This window comes from Tenrec ecaudatus, chromosome 1 (assembly GCF_050624435.1).
Source record: "Tenrec ecaudatus isolate mTenEca1 chromosome 1, mTenEca1.hap1, whole genome shotgun sequence".
NCBI classification, from domain to species: Eukaryota; Metazoa; Chordata; class Mammalia; order Afrosoricida; family Tenrecidae; genus Tenrec; species Tenrec ecaudatus.
Window position 1 is genome coordinate 15,243,523 of NC_134530.1, and position 25,072 is coordinate 15,268,594.

General features: G+C 49.4%; 1 protein-coding gene across 1 annotated transcript in view; it reads left to right on the top strand.

The window, feature by feature from the left end:
• LOC142444870 (calcium-independent mitochondrial carrier protein SCaMC-3L-like) overlaps positions 1 to 11,270 on the top strand; it is a 33,936-nt gene extending 22,666 nt beyond the window's left edge. The window contains exons 9-14 of the mRNA XM_075546227.1: positions 6,383 to 6,538; positions 6,850 to 7,002; positions 7,168 to 7,272; positions 9,471 to 9,638; positions 9,709 to 9,883; positions 11,098 to 11,270. Of these exons, the coding sequence (XP_075402342.1) occupies positions 6,383 to 6,538; positions 6,850 to 7,002; positions 7,168 to 7,272; positions 9,471 to 9,638; positions 9,709 to 9,883; positions 11,098 to 11,270 (930 nt within the window). The remainder of the gene's footprint in view (positions 1 to 6,382; positions 6,539 to 6,849; positions 7,003 to 7,167; positions 7,273 to 9,470; positions 9,639 to 9,708; positions 9,884 to 11,097) is intronic.
• Positions 11,271 to 25,072: the final 13,802 nt, after the last annotated feature.

Consider the following 25,072-nt stretch of genomic DNA (forward strand, 5'->3'; position numbering starts at 1 on the left):
TGACTGTTTGCATGAAATAGTTTGATGTGCATAAATCATTCATTTTCAGTAGTTCCCAGTATTTTATTTTCAATTTCCATGTATTCTAAGGTTTGGAGTTAATCATTCTCTGGTTGATTTCTAAATTTATGGCATTGCGATTGACATGATGGTTTGTAGTACATCAATGTTTTTTTTAATTTACCGATGCTTCTTTCATGACCTAAAATATGACCTGTTGTGGAATAGCTACCATAAATGCCAGAGAGATAGTGAATGGAATTGCTGTGGGTGAGCTTTTCTCGATATACCTGAGATCAACTTTGTCGGTTTCCCCTGTATTTTGGCTGGTATTCTTTAGAGTTGATCAGTCTTTGGTTGAAAGTGAAGTATTGAAGTCTCCCAGGATGGTATAATTTGATCTATTTTTCTCTTCATTTCTGTAAGAATTTGATGAATATGTTTTTATGCTTTTTCATTTGGTGCTTTTATGTTCATGAAGTTATGGTTTCTTGGTCAGTTAAGGCTTTCATAATTGAATAGTGACCCTATTTGTCATTTATTATATCATTAATCTAGATGTCTATTTTGTCAGAGATTAATAGTGCTACTATATTTTACTTGTGATTACTGATAGCTTGGTATGTTTTCCCCATCCTTTGATTTTTGAGTCTATGCTTATCTATGCTTTATGGCATTAAATGTGACCAAATCTGGAGTAGGCTTCATGTGTACTAAAAAAAAGAAAAGGTATAATGTGTTTTGTTGGGTGAAGTTGTCCTTCTTGTGTCTAAGAGATCAAGTTGATTGTATTGCTTAGTTCTTCTTTATGTTCCTTAATTTTCTAGATAATTTTGTCATTTGCAAAATTGATGGGAAATGGGATAATTGGTTCCCATTTGCTGTGTTGATCACAAGATCAATTCTACAGACCATGGGCCATACGTTGAGGGCGAGCTTGGTGTCAGTGGTCTTTACTGCTATTGTGGATCATCTAGGGTATGGTCAGCAACCTTTTTGTCTCTCACAGGATCCTCTTTTTGGGGATTTACAAGAAAACCCAAAGGAAATTTTTAACTAACTGCCACACTGTCTTTTCTGATTCTACCATCCTCAGCACATTAGAAGAACTTCTATCTCCTCAGTATAGATGGATACAGACCAGCATGAGGTCGTTCCAGAGCCTTGCTCTCCCTCTTCCCTGGTGAAATCACTGCAGGTAACAGTGGAAGAAGTTGCCTAGATATATCTTTCTTGTCCTTTTCAAAAATGTTTCTTCCTTGTTGAGAACATCCACATCAAAACACTCATTTATCCAGTAACGACTTCATGTACAAGCAATTGTCGCTGACGCATGATGTCCCTCCAGTGGTGTGACCATTCTCACCTACCTTTCCCCAGATATCCTCCTCCATTCTCATTAATTCATTATATTCAAGTTTCCTATCGAATAAGTACCTGTCACTGCAAGAATACCTGGCTGTGGTGACAACAATGGCTTTATAGTAGGTTTTGAGGTGAGATACTGCAAGACCACCAGCTTCGTTTTTCTTCTCAAGGAGTTCTTTGCCTATCCTGTTTTTCTCTCTTGTGGACCAGAGAAAAAAGTATTCAAAATACAAACAGGAAAAATAATGCACAGTAAGAAGCTCAGGGTCGTTATTTTATGTCTGCTTATGTTCTAAGCTTTGTCCATCAGCTTTGACTCTGATGTGGACATTAACTTGTGGATTGATGAGATGTTGCCACTAGAGGATACAGAAAGTCAATGGAAAGCAAAGAGAGAAAATAATCATATTTCTCCCTCGTCATTACTTGTCCCACAGTTGTTTAAGAAGTCTTATTAAAGATTTATTATAAGAATAGTGCACAGCACAAAGAGGGAGAGGTTATAGGAGTGTTAGAACACAGAGCAACAGCCATGCCAACAGAAGATGGCTGGATCGATCTCTTGTCTTTGGCGAAAATCAGGACTCTGAGGAGCAGAGAAGTTTTGAGCAGTTGGGGGCAGTTTCCAGTCATATATTATTTACTACCTTGTGGTCTTTTATGATGTCAGGGTGGGGTAGAGATTAAGGTAAAGGGAAGTATTGGGGTGTCTGATACACCTGAGAGACCTATAGTCTTATGATTAGGTTAATGATCATGAAGGATAAGATCTCAGATGGCCTAGGTCACAGGGAATGGGATTTTCACGTCATGGGTGATGGAGGTGATCACGTGGTGGTGAGGAGTGTAGTCTATCCATGCCATCTACCTGGATGGTGGAAAGAGACAAATGAAGCAATGACCTACTCAGAGGCAGGATGCTTACCAAAGTGGCTTTGTGTGCTGTCCAGGGGGTAGTGACATGGGACAGCTGGAGAATAGTTATGGCCATCCAATATGTCAGTCAGCAGAGGGTTCAGTCAGCTTTGCTCCTTTGGCCTAATGTCAGCAAAGAAATTGTATTATATTTAACTTTCATCAAAATGATAGATCTTCATTTTGTTTAGACCTGTCTGTGTGCATCCATGATGATCAAATTCATCAGGGGATTTGAAAAGTACTTTCTATACATTATAATTGAGGTGAAGCAACAGTTAAGCTCTGCCTACTACTCAAATGGTTCGTCGTAGTAACCTACACTGGTTCCACCAGAAGCAGTTCTTTGAATTGCTAGCTCTGGGGCTGTTCTCCTTTGGTGTTTAGGGTCATTATGACTTAGGATCTCTTGGGCCCTTTTGAGGCTGGATCTCTCAACAGAATCCAATGCATGTTATCCAATAGTAGTGCTGTCTATGGTAATATGATTCATTCTTACAACCCAAGTGAACTATTATCAATGGCTCTCTTCTTATGGATGTCACACTCGGTGTGTAGCACAAGCTATTACCCAGGATTCATCGGAATCTGTCAGAAATGGAAGCATATTTGCTGCTTTGATTGTATTTTGTTCCCAGTGAGGAGAATGTATAATCAAACGCAGATAAACTGAAAAAAAAAAAAAAAGCAAAACTGAGCTAATCTCACTTCTTATCTGGCTATTGGAGTCTCTGGATGGCTCAGTTTTGTCCTGCTCCTCTCCCTCCTCCATTGCATCCTTTGCCACTTACACCTCATTGACTGTCACAACACAGCCTCATTCAAATCACCTTCGATGTTGTCTTCACTGTGCCCGTTTTCACAGTTCTGGCTCAAACCTTGACTTGATTGTGTTAGAGAGGGTTCTCTAGGGAAGCAAAACATGGATTCTTTTGAATATTTATATATATGTGATATGACAGCTAATCAGTCCACATAGCAGTACAGAGGGCTCAGTCCAACTCACTTCTGTTTGTGAAGTCCTTTTGTAAACATAGACACACACTCAGGATTCTCACTTTCCCTTCTACAGTGTCCTGGGATACCTGGCGTACCTGGCCAAAAACCTGCCCGACACCTTCCGTGAGGCCAAGTTCCTGATAGCATGCCGGTGTTCTCTAGTGTCTGGGCCATCTTCCTCCCAAGGGAGCTCATGGTCGTTGTGGATATTTCCATCTTGGCCTCCAAGTGTGGGGCATGTAGGCTTCATCTTTGCACAACAGTGCTATATGATCTCCCTAAGGCCAACTAGAAACACATCGAATGGGTTAAGGAATAAAATATGCTTGGGAAGAAAGTGATCCACAGCTCTGTGAGCTTTTCTCATAGATTTTACAAAAACAATAAGCATAAGTCGAAATATAAACGATGCCTTCCCCAGTCAGTTTTTATGCCATGAACGCATCAGCTTTTGTTTTCCATGGCTTGTTGATTTCAAGTTCTGGGAGTGAGTTCCAATCCATAGGAACCTCGGGTACAAAAGAAGAAGGCCCGAGCCGGGCCTTTGCATTCTCACAGTTTGTGGACACTTGACTCTTGCATCCAGTTTTCCAGTCCTCTCGCTGGGGTCACTTTCTTACTGCTTTCTTTCCTACACCTAACATGTCATCCTTTCCCAGCTACTGGTCCCTCTTGTTAGTAAGTCCAAAATAAATGAGATAACTCCTCACAATCTGAGTATGCTTCTCACAGAACTGATTTGCTTGTTCTACATCTCTAAACAGGAAGTAAAGGGAGGAGCCAACATCCTTGGGCGGGTCCAGCAGTGAACTCGCTGGCATTGAGGCCACCGGGAAGAGGGGCTTTGGTAGAAAGTCCTTGCGATCCATGTCTCAAAGATGATGAAAGAGCTGGTGACTACGCCAACCCCCCATCCCAGCAGCCACTTCCATCCATCTGCAAACCACCTTGCCCCCGGTCAGGTCGCTGTGACAGTCCTTGTCGGACAGAAAAACTGCGGGGAGCAGCTAGCCTAAAAATCAGCAGCAGGTGCGCTTCACCACCATGTAGCTCTTCAAGCTGTCAGAAACGGGGTGGCCTAGCCTTCACTTCTGTAACTCGCCTCTCGGTACCTTCAAACCGGGCACTTTTCAGTGAATAAACCAGGCTTTGACCGGTTCCCATGGACAAAATCCTGTGGCATACTTCCTCCTCGGGAACCAGTGAGGACGCCATGCGTGGGGCCGGACTCCAGGTTGGAGGACGAGCCCCAAAGTGGGCAGGGAGACAAGCCTGGAGATCTGCTTCTGCCCAGAGACCTACAAGAAAGTCCTTTAAAGCACAGTTCTACTCGCTACCGCTGGGGGCGCAGCGGGCCAGTCTGACAACCCTATTTATGGGTTTGTTTTCCCTGTAACACATTAGTAGGTTTGGGGCGCCAGGTAGGGGCCCCGATGGGGCACGTGGGCAAGGGTTCAGCTGTGAACCTAAAGTGTGAGGCTTCAAGCCACCAGCCCTTCCGGAGAGCGATGTGAGCACCCTTGGGGCCTGGTGGGCTTGCCACCGCGGGGTGGCTCTCAGCTGGGGCTGTGGGCTTTCCTGCCACACACCAGGGGCTCACAAGGACCTCTGTGACCTCACTGGCTCCAGGAGGACTTAAGGCCCTGCAGACAGCTCTTACTTTGAGACGACAATGGCGACTCTACCTGACAAGAAGCAACAGCGTTGCTCTTGGGCAAACACCCAATTGCAAAGATTCACGACATTTTTATTCCCCGAACATCCAGCCCCGCGTCCGTCCCCACCGCCTCGCATCATGCCCCCGCCCCCATTACCCTCCCAGGACTGGAATCCCCCGAACACTCTCCTTCCCGGGCCTGTGTTCAGCCAGGTGGCTGTCCACAAACAAAAGCCTGCCACCTACCAGCAGACTGGGGCGAAAGCAGCCTGTGCCCTGCCTTTAGCTCCCTAGGTCCGTGTCAAAAGGGGGGCTTTGCCAGTCAGGCACCGACCTATTCTCTCACAGTTAGGAGGCCGAGGGCATTCCTCCAACACAGAATGAGCCTATGGGGCAGAGGGTGTTTCTGAGGCTAGCGGGCTTTCAGAGAGCAGGCAGCCTCAACTTTCTCTTTAAAAAAGGGCTGGTGAGGAGGAACAACTGACCTTACTGTTAACAGTTCAACACATAACCTGTGACACCACCAAGGAACCCAGTTAGGAGTTCAAATTCAGAGTTCTCTCTCTCTGTCCTCTGTCTCTCTCTGTCTCTCTCTCTCTCCCTGTCTCCTTTTTCATCCATTTATGCTTCATGTGGTCTCTTAGAGCTCAAAAGAGATGGGCTCAGAAACCTCTCTGCACTCATGTCGGAAACTCACTGCCATAAATCCCTGCTGACTCACAGTGACCCCACAGGACTTGGTAGAAGTGCCCCTTGGTGTCCGGAGACTGGAGCGCTTTAAGGGAGTAGAAAGCCTCATCTTTCTGTGGAGCGTGTGGAGGGCTGGGATTAGTCACTGCTGACTTCCTGGTTAGCAGACCAAATGCATGACTCCCGGGAGGCCATCAGTGCCCCTCTCACAAGTGTGGTGGTTGACAGCATGTTGAGAATGTGAGGCAAGACAGAAAAGGCCGACTATCACACAAAGGTGGGCCATCTCAAAAAACTCCCAAATCAAGAAAATTTTAAATTATCATTCAAAAAAGATCGACCCACTCGGGAACTTGCCGGGCCAGTTCTACTTTGCGGGTAGGGCAACTGTTGGTCGGAGTTGGCCCGATGACAGTGGGTTTGGCTGGGTTTGGCCTGGTCCTCTGTAGGCTTCCAGTCTGCTCAGCCCTGAAAGACTCCACGCAGGAGAATGCGTCTGTCACATCTGTCTTCTCTTGATGGTTGATGTGGACTGCTGACCATTGGGCGAGCAGTGGGTTGCTTACCTACCGCAATTAAGACGCTGGTTAAGAGTTGCCACGAGTATCTCTTGGATAGAATACCTCAATTCCTAAGCCCCTCTAGGCGAGCCCAGTGTCCCGAACCAAGCAGAATGGATTGGCATGGGCTTCCAACCTGGGCAAGGAGAGGAGAGCCCATGACATTGGGTGGGGATCTCTATCTGGCCCACAGCTGTTGGATAATGGAGAAGTCCTGATGGTCCCCATTGGGGACGCAAGGATGGACAAGGAGGGGGCCTGGTGGAAGATTCTGCTCTCTGGAGCCGTCGCGGGAACCGTGTCCCGCACCAGCACCGCCCCTCTGGACCGGACCCGAGTGCACATGCAGGTGTGGGCGTGGGGCCTCCAATCCAGCCAATGGGCATTAGTGGGCGGGGCTTTCCCGGTTTCAGGGTGGGGCTCTAGGGTATTGTTGGGGATACAGGAAGGAGATTGTGGTTTTGGTGGATGGGGACAAGGGCGAGCAATGGAGCTCAGAGGTGAGGGGGAAGCTTGGAGTGATGGGGGCAGCCTGATTTTTTCATTGGCGCTGGCAGCACCCAGATCCGAGGAGCTGGGAGCTGCAGGTGGGGCTGGGTTGAGAATGGAGAGGGCATCGGGGAGGGGTTTGTCCAAGGGTCAGGTCTTTTCCACCCTCAGGTTTACTCTTCCAAAAAACACCTTATGAACCTGCTGGGGGGGTTACGGAGCCTGATCCAGGAGGGAGGCTTCCGCTCGCTGTGGCGCGGCAATGGTATAAACGTGCTCAAGATCGCCCCTGAGTATGGGATCAAGTTTCTGGTCTTCGAAGAGGTAGGAAGTGATAGGTGTCTACAGCCCCGCCCTCCGGATCACCCGAGCCCGCCTTCCCAGCCCTCTGTCTCCTGTCTGAGTCCTCAGGCCCTCTCCAAGGTGGGCTTGAGGCTGGAAGGCCCCGGAGCTGTGCTCACCTTCCTCTCTCCTCGCTCGGGCCCGCAGTGTAAAGCTCACTTCGGGGAGTCCTCAAACCCCATCTTCCAGGAGGATGTCTTGGCGGGGTCTCTGGCGGTGGCCGTTTCCCAGACGCTCATCAACCCCTTGGAGGTAAGTGAGAGCCTGCTCAGTGGACGGCCTCGCACAATGAAGCGACTGCAGCCCCTACCTACTGCGCAATGACTCGTGTGCCCCAGGCATCCTGCACAAAGCACCGTGTTCGACCCTCACCAGGACCCGCCACATGATCTGCCGGCTCCATTTGGTTGGTGGTTACTGTCAGATTGGCTGTGATGCTAGGTAACCTGGCCATGGCATTCTTGGGCACCTCCTATGCACGTGACAGCTGGACTTTGACTGAGAAAGACTGAAGAAGCATCGATGCCCTTGAGGGATGTGGTCAGTTCCCTGGACTGTCAAATGAACTCCCAGATCGGCCAGAATGCTCTGAGAGGCAAGGATGGCGAGACTTTGGCTCCCAGACTTTGGCCATGTTCCTGTCCAGTGAGCAGGACCCACAAGGAGATGGGTGCATACAGTGGCTGCATCCCCGGCAGAAACATCAGAAGCACAGTTAAGATGATGTACGATTGGGTTGGTTCCTGCTGCTCCACTGAGTCCCTGTGAGTCAGAACCGAGTCCCCAGCACCTCACAGGAAGCACTCGCATGACAGCAGGGAACACTGCTCGGACAGAGACACTCAGTGCCCTTTGGGGATACTGTTAATCCATCTCTGGGAAGCTGGCCCTTGTGTTTTACTGACCTCCTCCTTTCGCAACCAGGACATCTTTTTTTATCACCACTGGGTTTCCTGGTCACTCAGCCAAAGTCTTGCTGTCCTCACATCTCAGAAGCCTCTGCTGGCATTGCCCTAAGCCGGGCTCCTCCTTCGGGGATCCCATCGTCCAGATACTGTTCTTGCCAATACCGTCTTTCTTAGGCATAGACTGATTGCCCAACTGTTACGTGCATATGACGTCACCATGGCTTCCAGCTGAGTCCTGCCTGTGGCATTGTGGCTCTTGGACACTTCTCAAGAGGGGTGTTGCACAAGTGCCCAAGGCAGCCTGTCCCTTGAGTGCCTGATTGCCGCTCCAGTGGGAGCTAGTGGCAGATCTGAGCCAGACGGAAACCCTTGACAGCTTTGTTCTTTGCTCTTTTCGTCACTCTGTTGTTTCTTGGTCCAGTTCTGAGGTCGTTGGTTTCCTCTGTGTTGGGGTGCCATCCATCCTGACGGCTGTAGTCTTTGATCTTCATCGGTAAGTACTTCCAGTCAACTTTCCTCCCAGCCAGCAAGGCTGTGTCCTTGGCACCCGGCAGGCTCCTCAATGGCCTTGCTCGGCTCCTGATTCCACGTACTTGTTGGCATCGCCCAGCATCTGGGATCACTGTCTGCACACAGGATGGAATCCTGAAGACAGGGAGGGGATCCGACGTTGAAGCACAACTTCCCTGGTTTGAAACCCTGCGGTCTTCCTGCCTCTGCTCATGTGTTCATATGAATGTGGGGACCCAGCTGGTGTGGTTCACGGAGCGTGAACATCAATTGTTTTGTGTTTCTGGTGTCCAGTGTGTAGTTGACGAGACCAGATATGGCTGGGGATACAATCCCAGACAGTACACCTGAGGCACAGTTACCACCCTTCAGTCAGGAAGGCTGGCACGGGACGGGAATGGTTTCAGCAGAGCTTCTAGACCAAAGCTTCCCAGAGTGGGTGGGCTTGAGCCTGGAGGGAGCACGGAGGGAGGCGTGCTGAGAAGACCCAGTGAGGCTGCAGAAACAGATCCCTACACATTATGTGGTACCATTGGCTTTAGTAGTAAAGTGTTGCATTGCCAGCGGGTCATGATTTTGTTCTGAAAGGGGGTAGAAATCAAAGTAAAATTGGGCACAACTCTTGTACCGGATAAACCAGGAAGCAAGGGCTGGCCATCTACTTGCCACACTCGTGTATAAAACCCTGGGGGGTTGCCTCCTGACAGATGAGTTTAACAAACCTGGAGAGTGAGTGTCTGTTTCCCTGGGGCGGGTGTTTGATTTGAGGCAGGGCTGGCTCCAGGGCACTTAGCCCCATATGTCCCACTCACTGCACTTCTCCGGGCCCCAGAACAGGGATGCCCATAGGGGTTCTGAGGACCCTCCTCACCAGTGTCCCCTTGACGACCGTGGACAGTCTCACCGACCTCTGAGGGCCTGGAGGCCCACCCCGTTGTTGAGCTTTGCCAACAGGGCTCCTTGCACAGGGACAGGGCATGAGTCCCCCATGAGAATACTGACAGGAGCTCCCTGGCCTCCCTGCCTCCACAGGTGCTGAAGACCCGCCTCACGCTGGGACGCACAGGCCAGTACGATGGCCTAGGTGACTGCGTCGGCCAGATTCTTCGCCGCGAAGGCCCGGCCGCGTTCTATAGGGGTTATGCGCCCAACATGCTTGGCATCATCCCGTATGCCTGCACTGACCTGGCTGTCAATAAGGTTGGCAGAGGTGGGGGTGAGGTTGCTGTAGGCGGCATTGACGTGGCCCAGGACTAGGGCCAATTCTGAGCCATCTCTGGCCCCCTACCCCTTGCACATGATGAACAACATACGGGTAAAGAGCAGAGGGGATAACGAAGAACACAGCCAGGCTTACAACATCTACACACAGACGGTGTCCACAGTGTGTGGCCAGATGGCTAGCTATCCCCTGACGCTATTAAGGACCAAGCTCCAAGCAAAAGGTCTGCCTGCCCCTGATGAGACCCACTTTGTGGCCCCACCAAATGCCCTCAGCACATCCCACACCCCCATTCTCCTTACTTGGCCCTGACCTCTTAGGCTGCCATCCAAATGCCTAGAACTCATACTTCCCCAAAAATCTTAACATCCTGTGCCATTTACCCTCAGTCCCAAAGGTGATCTAGTCCTGGGTGACACACACCTCGACCCCGCCCCCACCCCGTGCATGTTTTCCTCCTGACCTTGTGATACAACACTTGCTGAGGAGATGGTGGCCAACTTACACATTCCTGTGTCGGAGGGAAGTTGGGAAACCCGGGGCTGTTTCAAGGGCCCCGTTTGGGGAAGGGCATCTCTAGGCCTTCCTTCCCTAGCATATATCGGTGGACTTCAAACTTCCAATTAGAAGCTGAGCCAATGTCCCAAGGATAGACCACGCAGGGACCCCAGGACACAGGACTCACACCCCCAAAGAGGCCAGCTTGCTCAAATAGACTCATGACACACCTGCACCATACATTCTATCCGGAGATTCACATTGACCCAAATGGACAGAGCAGAATGACTCCTTAAGGTCTCTGAAGGTGTCCATCCTCATGGGAGCAGAGAGCTTCAGCATTCATCACTTGACACTCACTCGGCAACCCTAGAAGATGGGGTGGAATGCCATTGTGGGTGTCTGGGACTGTACCTCAACCATTATGGGAGTAGACAGCCTTGTCTTTTTCCCAGAGAGGCACTGGTGGGTACACACTGCTGGCTTTGAGGTGAGTAGACTAGACTCAACGCACTGGGCCACCTGGGCTCACGTCACCTTTAGCAGCTCCTCCTCACCAGGGTCCCCAAAACAACTCCTCAGATCTAATTCCCCAACTACCTTAATCACCACAACCCAACCCATCTGAAACTCTCAAAACAGACCAGAGCTCACTCCCTGACCTTGACAAAGCCTCTCTCCACAAGCCCCCTGAACACATGCCCATGGCTCTAGCCAAACATAGGCATCCTCACCACAGTCACCTCTTTCAGGGGAATTGTCCAGAAACCCTTTCCCTACATGAGCGCCTGAAAACACCCTGAATGAAGTCTTTTGTTGCCGCCTCCACACTAGCTCATTTCCTCTGTAACATTCTAGACTCCAGGCTTTTCCTATCAGCACCCCAACACCCCCACTTCCTTTATTATATGTGTAATAACTTGGCCTCATTCCTCATAGATACTGTGGAGGGCTCAAAGCCCACCATGCGGGCCATTTTCAGAGACATCGTGGCTGAGCAGGGCTGGCCGGGGCTCTTCCGAGGCCTAACACCCACTCTATTGAAAGTTATCCCGGCTGTGGCCATCAGCTGCACGGTCTATACAACAATGAAAAGCACCCTGGGAGTTTAGGTGAGAGCCAGACCACAGGTACATAGGGGTGATTAGGTGGGGACAGTCCCTTCAACAGTACATGATGTGACACCCGCTCCTCCTGACAGGCTCTCCTGGGGAGGACATGATTTTGTCCATGGAGGTGCCTGAAAATTCCAGGAGCAGGAGTAGAAGGCCAGCATGTGGTGGAAACCGCTGTTGGCAGACTGGTGGCCAGTTCCCTGACATGCACTGGCACAGGCCCAGGAACCAACCCAACAACTTCATGCAGGTGAGGGGCTTTGGAGAGAACTGCCATCTCCCCAGGAGTATATGAACTTTGGATGAAAGGGTGCCAAGTGGCGGTTGTGTAATTAGGTCAATTGAAAGAGATATCAGACAAATTGAGGCATTCAATTGCTCACCTCTCAGACGTCCAGGATCTCAGCTGTCAGATCCGTGCAGGGAGGGGGGATATATTTCAGGTCAGGGCTTATATACACTTTGGGGACATGCAAGCCCCCCTGGTTCCATTGTAAATGGGAGGGGTTGTACCTTCGGCATACTTGCAATAGGAAGGGACAGGCAAGGGGTATACACGCCACAGTAAGAGCAGGTACTAAGAGTATGCATGTGACAAGATTGGCGGCCTCTAAGGACCAGAAGGCAGCCAAATCTTGTACCTCCTGGAGATGGCTTCACCTGGCTTTGGGGCTGTCCTTCAGTGGAACAATCCACTGTCCCACTGATCAGGGAGTGGGCCACATCTCAGGTGGGACAGACTATATAGTCTGAATGCTCTAGATGGCCATAGCCCTCAGGCAGGAATCCTTGAAGCAGTTCACCTCCAAGTGACTAGCCATTGACCATGTGTTAGCAAGCAGCATCTTAGGTTTGGATAAAATATGAGGGAACAACCTGGGGAATAACCTACCTGTATGCGACACATTCCCAGCACCCTTGTTTCCCTGCCCAGGTCTACTCCTGCAAAACCAACAACCTGGATATCCTGGGGGACCTGTGGAGCATGGTCAATGCAGGTGCGGTCCACTCATTGTGCTGTGGCAATGACATGAACGTCCTCAAGGGAGAAACTAGAGGGCACACAAGTTGATCACGTTCATGGCCCATGAACAGGAGGGAGCTGTGAGAAGGCATGGCATGGTAGGTAGCAGTGGGGGCTGGGCTCTTGGAGGTGAAGGGGCACTGCTAAGGCCCTGATACCTGTGCCTCCCACCCACAGGTTACATGGGCCATCCTCTGCCAGTAAGACATTCTGTGTGGACAGGAGAGCTCAATGGCTGGCTGCATGGCTAGTGCCAGAAATCAAACCTATATTCTAGAAAAGAAAGCATCATTGATCCAATGGAGGTGAGGAGGAGCTTGGGCCAACAGCAGGGGGAGCCCCCATAGCTGCTCCTGAGGCAGCACTCCTTTTGGAGTGTGGCAATGGGAGATAGGTTATCCAGAGAGAGTGATCAAGTGCCACCCTGTTGGCACCAACTCCTTGGATCCCAGAAGCCACAGAACAAGCCTTGCCTGTTCCCATGTCTTGGCCTCTGTGCTCCATAGCTATCTCATTGGCAGGTTTGCGAGAATAGGTTAGCAGGCATATAATCCTCTTCTTAGATTGGAAACTCTGCTGACCACAGTCTAGCCTGAAGTCCCCACTGCCAGATAGGTGGCAGCTTCTCATGATGTCTCTTGTCTTAGAATGGTCCCGGTACTCTCCAGGTGCTGAAAACGAAGTTGACCCTGTGCCGGATGGGCCAGTACATGGGACTGCAGGACTGCTACCAGAAGATCCTAGGGAACTGGGGTCCTGGGCCTTCTACCGCAGTTAACTGACCAAAGTGCTGGGGGTCTTCCCCTATGCAGCCATCGACCTGGGCCTCTCTGAGGTCCTGGGGCTGCTCATCCCTGTCCGCCGAGTATGCCGCAGGCCTGCATCAAGGATACTTCCTGTTCCAAAGCGTCCAGGACTCTCCTCCTGGCTCCCTACCTCTGACAGGGACGCCTCTCCGCCTTACAAGGCCACTTCCGGGCTGTGGGGGACAGAGGGGAATGAGGAGCCGCCCTTCTCTGTCCAGACCCCTGCAGTTTGACACATCATGGGACATGCTTTGTCCAATCCTCCCAGGGACTGTCTTGTGGGTTGCCTCCCGGTCAATCTCACTGAATTAGGACTGGCTCCGGATAACTGCCCTAAAGGTCTGATCCATTTCCGTAACCAAGTGGGGCCACAATACGAATTCAACAAGGATCGCGTTGGCCAGAAAATGGGACTTTCCATTCCCATATTCTCCGCGACGTTCACAACTCCGGTCATGAAACCTCAGAATGGTCTGAGATTCTGTACGTTCATGCCATCTTTTCCTCTGCTCTCGTCCCCCTTTCTGTGCCTCCTGCCAAACAGGCCAAAGTCCTCCTTTCTCAATCCCCTCTGGTGGACTCTTCCAAACTCCGGAACCTCCCACCACCGCACACACTTCCCATCCTTCTGATAGCTTGGATGTTTTGTTCTTCACACTTCCCGATCCTCCACCCTAGTCCCTACCATCTCCTATGAGTCTGGAACCAACCCCACCACCTTCTCAGCCTTCAGAGCTCCCCAAACATCTGTCTCCCCCTCCAGACCCCCTCCACTCTCCTGTTGTTTGGGGTGGAAGACCCTATCCCAGTTCATGCGCTCTTCTCCCTGATGGATCTTTCTCAAATAGAAAAATGCTTACGGACATTTTCTAAGGACCCCACTACTTGTTTTAAAGACTTTCAAACCTCACACAAACGTATGACTTAACATGGATGATCTTTATATCGTCGTTACGTCTACTCTTAACCCTGATGAGCGAGAGCAGGTTTTTTCAACGGCACAGCAGCATGCAGACAGGTCCACCTCACAGGTGCCACCATGCCCGTAGGCCCTCAGGCGGTTCGTAGGGGGACCTGACCTGATCTTATCAAACAGATACCCATGCTGGCTGAGAGGGCAGAGCTGGCTGAGACCGCTTGATACATGTTTGTTGGCCAGCTTACACGCCATCTCTCCTAAAGCAGTTAAGTTTGACAAGCTAGGAGAAATTACCCAGCAGCCAAATGAAAACCTCGCACCTTTCCCTTCACACTTCACTGAAGCCTTAACACAGTATACTTGGTTGCACCCCACCTCTCCAGCCAGGGCTAATGTTTTAGACACTCGTTTTATAATGCACTTGGCAATATTCAAAAGAAACTTAACACTGCAGAGAATGGCCCTCAGCCCCACATCCGTGACCTGCTCAACATGGCCTTTAATGTTTTTAATGTCTGAGAGGTACAGGCTGAGGGAGTACATGAGTCCCAAGCCCAACAACAGACTAGTTGGCAAGCCCAGGCTTTGGTTTCCGCTTTAAGACCCCAGCTGAGCATTTAACCTTCCACCATCTTGACGCCGCTTTAAATATAGCCAAGAAGGGCATTGGGCTAAACACTGTCCACAGCTGTGAGCAACGAGCAAGACTTGCCTGGGGTGCGGTCACAAGGGACACTGGAGAAGTGACTGCCCCTCAGCGCCTATCGTCGGAGGGACTCTCTCTCCAAGCCCTGACCTGCCCTTGGCACTGTTCGACCTGGCCAATGACAAGACTGAAGATGCGTGGACTCAACGACCCCAGTGACCCTGGATGAGTCTCAAGTGACTATCAAGGTAGCGTGCAAAGCAGTCTCCTTTTTGGTAGACACAGGAGCTACCTTCTCATTACTTCTTTCCTTCTCGGGCCCCACCTCTCCTTCCCAAATTATGGTTGTCGGTATACATGACAACCCATCAAAACCTTTGCTCACCCCTCCTCTGGTTTTAGATATAGGAAAGTCCTCTCTTTGCTATTCCTTCTAAATGATGCCTTCATGGCCTGCGCCGTGGCTGGGTAGGGAATCTCCTGTCTAAGCTGGGAGTTAGTCTCCAGTAGAAATGCTTCCTACCCACCTCTCCTTCCCCAGCAAACTTTTTGCTAAAGCTCTCCACCATTGAGCCTCCGCCCACGCCCTCCACTGCTCCACTGCCACACCACATAAACCCTGAGGTGTGGACACTTCCCGACAGCTTGTCGCAAAATATCATCCCCTTAAAGACCCTTCCACGTTCCAATCTCACCCCTAGTTTCCAATCTCCCTCACTCACGGAAGAGGCCTGAAACCCATCATGCAGCGCCTCCTATGTATCCAACATATTGTGCCTGCACACCCTGCGTGCAACACCGCTGTTTGGCCGTCAAGATGGGAGATGGGTCCTACTGCCTAGTACAGAACTTGCACCTTATTAATGAGGCTGTAGTCCCCACCTACCCAGTGGTCCATCACCCCTGCACTATCCTGTCTTGTAGTCCACTTGACAACACCCATTTTACCATATTCGACCTGAAGGACGCTTTCTTTACTGTCCCGCTGGATGCTTCCTGCTAGTTTATCTTCACATGGGAGGTCCCAACACCACAACCGCCTGCCAATATGCCTGGTCCGTTTTCCCCATGGGTACCACGACTCGCTCTGTTTGTTCAGCCAGGCGCTAACCACTGACCCTCTGCACTGTCCCCTCTCACCGTCCATTCTGCTTCAGTAGGTAAAGGACCTCCTGCTGTGTAGCACATCTGAAGCCTGCTCTCTGGAACATCCTGCCCAACTCGTGTGCTTCTTAACTACGGAAGGCTATGGAGTCTCAGGAGCTAACGCCCAGCTCTCATGTAAAACCATTATCTACTTGGGGCTGCAGCTCACTCCCACCACATGGGGACTGACAACAGAAGGTCGCCAGGCAGTGAGCGAACTCCAAACTCCTCAAACCGCAGACCAAATACATTCTTCCCAAGGCTTCGGAGGACGTTTCAGACATTGGTTTCCTCATTTCCCCCGTTACCAAACCCCTTGTACAAAGCGGCTAGGGCCACCCCTCCTGGCCACCTTGACTCTGCCCACCTTGACTCTGCCCATGGTCTCCTTCGCTTCCCACCTTTGCATATACCAAAGCCCACCAAACCTTTTTAACTTTACACTCACGAAAAGCAAGGTAAATGAGTTGAAGTCCAGACTCAGTCCCGTGGGCCTGCTCTGTCCTCTGTGGCTTATTTGTGTAAACAACTGGATAGGATGATCAGGGATTGGCCACCTAGCCTCCGGGCTCTGTCAGCAGTTATCTCCCTAACTAAAGGAGCCTTCAAGTTAACACTGGGAGAGCCTATCCAGACGTTATATCCCACAGACTGCAGGACATCCTCTCACATCACGTTCTTTCTCTACTCTCTACAAGCCACTTGGAACAAATCCACCTTGTTTATTGAAAACCCTAACATGACCCTACGCCAGGCTTCCGATTTGAACCAGGCAACTCTTTTGCCCCAACTCCCAGATCGCTGGAGCCTAGAAGTCACGTTTGCACACAGGCAATTGAGGAACTAATGATGCGCCGTCCCAAACTCTCTGATCCACCGTACACTATTCCACATCTAACCTTGTTTGTTAATTGCCGCCTGTGCTGTCATCTCACTTGGTTGAGTCTGGGAAACAGCACACCTCCCCATCGGAAAGCCTTCGCCAAAGTAAGAATTATCACTCTCATTTGAGCTCTCTCTTTAACTAAAGGGAAAACATCTAATATAAATTTTTTGTTTTCAGATTCTAAATATGTGTTCCTTACAGCTCATTGTCACGCCACCATCTGGGAAAAGTGCGGATTTATGACCACCAAAGGGTCCCACATTGGAAACTGTCAATTAATAGCCAATCTCTTACAGGTTTTTCAGCCACTGAGAAAAGTAGCTACTATTCATTGCAGAGGACATCACACTGATACCTCTCCTGTCACCCAGGGAAACCACCAGGCAAATGCTACTGCAAGAAACCGCACCGACAACCCGACTAACGCAGCCCCAAGTCTCTCGTTCACCATCCCCGACATGCAACCCTCTTACACACCCCAGGAAGAAGCCACCCTGAGCGAAAAGGGAAGACAACTCAAGAAGGGTTGTTAGTTCTCCAAAGTCAAATAACACTAGCCACACAACAAGCTGAAGACTTCTTCAACTGAATGCATTCCTCTTTACACATTGGGCCCCGTGCCTTGTCCCAATTCTTGCCACCAATCTTATATCAACCTCAACGAACCCAGATCGTCCAAAATGGTAGTTCCTCTTGCTCCATTTGCAAAGCGGTCTATACCCTACGTGCCCATAAACCAACTACGTGGCCTACTGCCAAGATTGTCAGATCGATCTTACTCAGATGACTAAACGCAAAAATTTCCGAATCCTCGCATGTGGAGATACCTTTATAGGTTGGGTCGAAGCTTCCCAACTACACGAGAGACAAGATATAGGTACAGACATTCTACTCACCCAAATCACACCCAGGTCCTCCCCAACTCCACACAGTCAGATATTGTCCATGATTCAGAACCCAAATCACACAGATCTAACTTTCTCTGAACATTAAATGATATTTGCATATTCCATACAGGCCTCAAACTTCAGGAAAGGTGGACAGAATGAACGGAAGTATAAAATATATTCTGTCTAAACCAGGGATTCCCAAAGATTTAAAGAGAGGTCACTTCACTGTCCCTCAGACCTGTTGGAGGGCCAGACGATAGTTAAAAAAAAAACTATGAATAAATTCCTATGCACATGTACATACCTTATTTTGAAGTAAAAACAACAGGGCGAAAACCCTTGGCAGACCAGATAACTGTCCTTGGCCGGCAACACATAGCTCACGGGCATTAGTTTGAGGAATTCTGGTCTAAGCATTCCCAGGAACTTCAGGGCCTGTGGGTACACTTACTCCTTCTTGCCTTAACTCAAATCTGAAACACCACCCCAATACCACGCTCTCCTTCTTTTGTAAGCCCATTTGAACTTTTGTGTGGCAAAGTCGTCCCCATCAACCACAACCTAATAACCCAAGCACCACCACTAGGATACCATTAACCTTTTCTTTCTCTTCTAAGAAACTGCTCCAGCAGCATGCAGACCGGTGTCTGCCCTCACCCCCCTACTCCTACACGACCTGACTTGCGAGGAATCAGTCCGATAGACTCTGTTCTGCTAAAAGAACTTGATTCTCAGCCTTGACAACCTACGTGGACAGGGCCATACCCTCTAATGCTCACTACTCCCAGCACAGTCAACGTCCTTGGTGACCCTATCTGGCATAGTCTCACCAGCATAAGGTTAACCCAACACAAGTCATGACTGGTATTCAACCCAGATTGTGGGACCTACTACCCTATGCTTTCTGAGGGGACCTCCTGCTTCTCATACCTAGCATGTGCTCTCACGGTTCTTGTGTAGACCCACACATACAACCTTTGGTGCGTCCTACTCTGCTCCACGCCAGGTCTTGCACGTGTGGCAGTTCTTCCTCCATGGCCGCGGTGGAACTCCTAACGGCATAAGGCATGCCATCAGTAGAGCCCATTGCGGCCAGCGTGGGTGGCGGCGATCCGTTTGCCTTCGCTTCAACATCACCTTTCTTCGTCCATTAATCCCAGGGGCCCCACACAACTTCAGCGAGCAAAACAACCTGGTCCTCTGCTCTCTACATGAACAAAGCAGTGTTGTAAATAGTTCCCAGAAACAGACTTGGTGTCTGCATATTGTTCCTAGTTGCAGCATCCGTGTAATGCGCACCACTACTCTATCCTTCAGAGTTACACCCTTCCCAGAAACCAATGTGGAGAGTATCAAATATATATTGCAGACCCCTCGGATCCAAGGTGGGGAAAAGGCATCACGGCCTGTTTGTATCCACACCGCACCGCTGCAAAGCCCTCCGCCATCCTATCAATCCATAGCAGTAGATTCAATTTCCCCACCCACCAAAGAGCATTGATGAAGTAGCTAAAGACAACCATGGTAATGAACTTAACCTATTAGCCTAACTTACACACCAGGACAACAACACTAACCCCTTCCAGTGGGTAAATCTGATCCAAGAAACAGCCCTTTAGTTAAATGCCTCTGGAATAGAAAATGACTCTTGGTTCATCTGCGCCTCCCTGCAACGTCCACTGTTGGCTGCAGTTCCGGTAAGCTCCCTCCCTTCAGCCAAAACCAGCAACCCTTGTCCTGCCCCATTCCTAAGGTACCATTGTTTGCACCTGAACGTCAGGTTGGCATCAGCTAACCCCTGTGTTATTTATCATCCACAAGACAGGTGTCGAGCCTACCCTGCAATCACAAGGAGACCATTAAAGGCTCACTTCAAGCCCCCTAAGAATCATCCTCTGGTGCAATGGAGCCCTAACAACATGCCTCAATTCTTCCAGCAGTGCCTACTACCTCCCAGTAACAGTAGTGCACAACTCACCATGTAGAGCCAAGAGGAAGTCTAATGACTGTGGGACCTGCACGTGCTCTGTGGCTCTAACACCAATTGAGAAATTTATCAACCAGTCCTGGGAGATCCAGCCTCATTTCCTCCTTCCCCACAGCTGTCGTGACTCTAGAAGCTATAGGACAAATCATCATTCAGCCCCAAACCTTTAAGGACAAAGTACAATTCATGATGGATTCCACTTCTAACTCGCTGGCTTCCCTCTACAAACAATTAACGTCCTTAGCCCAAGTCACCCTACAAAGTCACCGTACCCCTGACTTACTAACAGCAGAGAAAGGGGGGACCTGCATGTTTTTTAAGAATATTTTTACTACATTAATGAATCAGGTACGGTTGGGGAGAACATTCAAGTGCTCTACATCATGTCGAGGATTAGACAAAAGGGCTCCACGGGCACTTCCTCATGTTTTTCAAACTTCTGTCATGTCATGATTTATACTCCTTGTTGGGCCCTTGGCAATAATTTGTGTACTGTTACAGTTGCCTCCCTGCGTGTTTGCAAATTTGCAGGACAGGATGAAAGCCATCTCCAACCTGATCTTCAGCCAAATCCTGCTTTACCCTTAGAGTCTGCTGCTGCCTGGTCCGGGCCCCAGATTTTAAAACTCTTGGATCTCCTCGTCGTCCCGCCTCAGCATGATGTAGTTCACGATCAAAGATGATGCCCATTACCACTATGAAGACTTTGGGAAGTTTGGCCGGGTACACGCTAGGCAGCCTCTTGTACCAGCTTCTGAAGAAGACAAAAAGCCTGCTGAACTTTGTAACTTTTGCCTCCAGAATTTCACAGAGCCCATCTAACAGGCAGGGGTCACACAGCCCTCTCTCCTGAGCATTCTCAGAAGCACGTTTGCAAAGAACAAGATGATTTGCCAACAGGTCATCCCCAGACCCGAAATGTGCAACCCCCGCCAAAACCTGCAAACAAACACAGCACAGGAAACCTCCCTCCCACTTATAAGCCCACATGCCTTTGTCTCACACCCTATATATCTCCGTCCGCCCCAACACCCTGACCTAACACACTGGGTTGTGGAACTCACCCAGGAATCTTCCCTCACCTCAAAAATAACTCACCTCTCTATACTTCTCACTCCTGAATAAGCCTTGCACCCTCCTGCGCCTCCATCTCCAACCTTTCACTCTTCCTCTCCCCTCCTGTGTTTGCCCCTCCTGGGGTGGGCTGGGGAGGACACGGCTGTGGAGAAGCAGAGCCCAAAGGGCTTTATCGTGTGGTGCTGTAACCACAGAAGGGGGCAGGGCTTGGCACTTGAAGGGCCACCACAGTCTTCCTCAATTTAGGATGTTGGGTGCTTGCCCAGTTGTTGGCCCCAGGCTGGGCTTGGCACCTTCCTCTAACAAGTGTGTCTGTGCCTCTCCTCATCTCCCCTAAACTCAGTCTTTAGGTTTAGGACCCACCCTCTACCTAGATGGATTGATTACATGATGTCTCCTTGCATTTGGAAATATGTGAGCCACGAGGTGCCTTGGTAACGTAGTGGGTTACTCACCGCAAACTTAGTTCAAAACTGCCAGCAGCACCTCAGGAGTCATGATGAAGGGGGGAAGCAAGGGCCTGATTGGAGAGCTCAAAGTTTCCTTTTTTCTGGGAACACCATTACCTAGAAGCACCTGAACCTCACGCCCACCAGGGGTAGGGCCTGTCCAGCCAGACCCTGAGGGCGTTAAACCCAAAGTTATGCCTTGCTGTATCTTGTAACGATTGCACATGTCACATGCCAATGTGTAGGTTCCTGCCAATCCAGTTCTCCCTGTCTCTTAGGGGCCAATCTAACCCACAGCAGCTGTGTTTTCTGTCTTTCTTTCTTTTCTTCTCCTTCTTTTTCTTCGTCAATTTATAGGGGCTCATACAGCTTTTATTACAATCTATCCATTGGTTCAAGCATATTTGTATATTGAATGCTACTATATGCAAAACATTTTCTTTCTACTTGAGCCCTTGGTATCTCTCCTCATTTCTTTTTCCTTTCCTCCTGCATAAACTCTGGAAAATTTATGATTTTTTTTTTGCCTCTTGCATTGACTGGGTTTTCCCTTCATCCACTTTGGTATTCTCTATGCACCTGGGAGTTTGTCATAGGTAGATCATTGTGATCAGATCCACTTTCCTCCTCCCAGCTAACCTTTTCCCTACTGGTATGATTACTCTCATTATTGGTCCTGAGGGGTTTATCTGTCCTGCATTCTCTGTATTTCCAGATCTCACCTCTACTGATGTACATGCTCTGGTCTAGCCAGACTTGTGAGGTAGAATTGTGGTCATGATAGTGGGGGGAGAGGGAAAAGGGGGAAGCCATCAAGAACTAGAGGAGACTTACATGTTTCATCAGTGGTATACTGCACTCTGACTGGCTTGACTCGTCCTTGTAAACCTTCTTTAAAGGGATACCCAATCATGTACAGATGGGCTTTGGGTCTCCACTCCACACCTCTCCTCAAGTACATTGATGGGATATTTTTTTCTGAGTCTTTGATGCCTGATACCTGTCACTGTCTACACATCATGATCAAACAGGGTGGTGTTTGTCTGCCTTGTGGACGTTGATGCTTCTCAGCTAGATGGTCGCTTGCTTCTCTTCAAGCCTTTAAGACCCCACGTGCTAGATCATTTGATACACAGGCACCATCAGCTTTCTTCATCACATTTCTGATGCACCTACTTTGACTTCAGCCATCCTGTCAGGAATGTGAGCATCATGGAATGCCTGGTTGTTAGAACAACGTGTTCTCGTGTCAAGGGAGGAATTGAGTAGAGACCCAGTGTCGACCTGGTAGCTTAACACTTAACATATAAATATATCTGCAGACATCTCTCTCCCTATCGTTACATATAGTATACTCACATGTGAACATGCTGTGTTAAGGCCTTTCTAAATGCCCTTTGCGTCCTAGTTCTTAACTCTACTTCCTTTCACGTTCCTCTTGTCCCACTATCATGCAGGGCCTTCATTCAGGGTTCAGTAATTGCTCTGGTTTGCACTGCCCTTCATTAAGTCCCACCAGGCATCATACACCCTCCGTGCCATTGATTTCAGATCACTTGTTCCCTTTTCCATAGGTCTGTTCACACCCACTGCCTTTATCCTGCTGTCCTCTCTACTGAGTACCCCTGGAACAGTGGGTCTCTCTTTTCTCCAGATTGTTCATCCGGACCAACTAATCTTGATAGACACGGGGAGACAATATGTAGTCCTAAAAACCAGGTAGAGCAAAACAAAACAAACAAGAACCAACCACGCAAAAAAGAAGTCTATAAATGCTTCCAGGTCTGTTTGTTGAACTTTGGTGTGTTTTGTAGTCTTGTCTGATGGGGTACAAAGGCCTGCGCCCCTACGTCTATTTTGATATTCTTCTGGGCCCTCATTGCTTTGCTCCCCTGGCAGCTGTGTTGTGCACCATTAGCGTTGTGCCCCCGCGTGTTGGGGTCACATCTGACACAATCCCAGCACTGTGTTTCCAGTGTGGTACCCCTTAGTGCTATGGATCAGTGAGGCATGACATGTCTCATGATGGGGCTGGTTGTCTGGTCCTCTCTGTGGATTGGATGCTATTAGTAGGAATACCTTCCCCAGGACTTGGTGCACGAGGATGCTTTCTACACTCTCTCCTTCTCTGTTACTTTGCTCCTATGTGCTTTGAACCACAATGGCCTCTCCCTGAACTGTAGCTTCAGTGTTATAAACTGAAGTAAATTTTATGGGGGTTGGGTGTTAGGTTATTCCAAGTTGTTGGAATCGGGATTGGAGGCGACGCCACAGACCTTCTGGTTCCTTGCTTCAGACCAGTATATTTCATTCACATCTTCACACACCAGGTTGAACTCTGGTAACCTTCTCCCTCTCCTGTGGAGGTATGAACAACACACTCCCCTTGGGTGGCCTAGTGCTCTGCTACCCAACTACCCATGTGTTTCGTTTCCCCTACTTTTTAGGTGGCTGCTATATGCATCCCTGGATTGGGACTGGGCCCTGGAGTGGGACCTGGACCTCCCCAGAGGAATGGATGTGTACAGGGACACAGAAGAGCACAGTTGGAATGTTAAGGTGACGGATGCCTTTGGTATCCCCACACCCATAGCCATTTCAGTGTTCACAGGCTGCAGGGGCAGTGGGAGCATCAAAGGTAAGTTGTTTTCAATTGAATGGTTGTAAGGGTACCTGGTTTACAAGGGGAGAGTCTACATGAAGTGGCAGTGTTTTCGGGGTGAACACTTTCCCGGTTCTCTCAATTTCGGAAGATCTTGCTGACCCAGCACGACACGGTCCAGTACAACAGGCTACAGAACTATGTGCAGCAGATGCTGGGGAAGCCCCAGGTTTCTACAAACGTTATCTGCTCAATGGGCTGGGCTACATTCCCTACCCAGGCTTTGACCTGTCCAACTATGAGGTCTGGGGTCTGCTCTGACCTCCACATCACTTCCTTTTTCCGTAGCTGTCTGCCTCTCATGGAGTCGGCTGGAAAGGACAAGGCTGTGGAGGAGCAGAGCTCCAAGTCCTTGTCTCTCTGGGCTGTGGTCACAAAAGGCAACCGGGAGGCACTTCACTGGCAAACACTGACTTCCTGAATTCAGGATGTTGGATGCTCTCCTGGTTCGTGAACCCAGCCTGACATGGCATCTTTCTCAAACAAGTATCTGTGTGTCTTTGATTGACATGGTTCTCTAGAGAGACAAAACCAGGACACTTAGGATTTTATAAAGATTGACATACAGAAATACACAATGCATGAAACAAAAAGCTCATTAGTCTATAGGGCAGTACAAATGGCCCAATGCAATTAACGCTTAAGAGTCAGCTACTATACTGGAAGTTCAAGCGCTGCCGGTGTAAGTCAAAGAAGCAGGCTCTCTGGCCAAAAGCACCAATCAGCATGGCAGGTCACCAACAGTCAACAAGATGACAGGGTTTGACAGTCCCCAGCGAAATGAATGTATACTCCAGTAGCATGGTGAAGCAGACCTTGAAGGAACCTCAAACTACAGTGACACAGTCCATAGGTTAGGTGAATCATAAGGAGTGTAGCTTGCAGGATGAGGCAGAAAACCAGCTACGGCAACCACACATTGGTCTGATCAGCAAAGAGCAAGAGACAGGAAAGGCAAGGCTCGGGTAGCCATTTATCTCTCCCCGTTTTAATTAATCCCACGTTCATTTGGCACGTTGGCACGATAAACGTACGCCTATCACAGTGTCTCTCCTCTTCTGCCTAGATCTCAGAAAGTCATGAGGTTTTGGATCCACCCTCTTCCTCGATGGATTACGTGATGTTCCCTTGCATTTGAGAAGCTGGTAGCATGAGGAGCCTTTATGGTATGATGCGTTACTAACTTAAGACTTAGCAGTTCAAATGATGAGCCGATCCCTGGCCGAAACACGATCCTTTCTATTCCTGGGAGGAGTTACACTCTCAGCAATAATGTGTCCTGGAGGAGTAGCTATGAGTCCAGATCA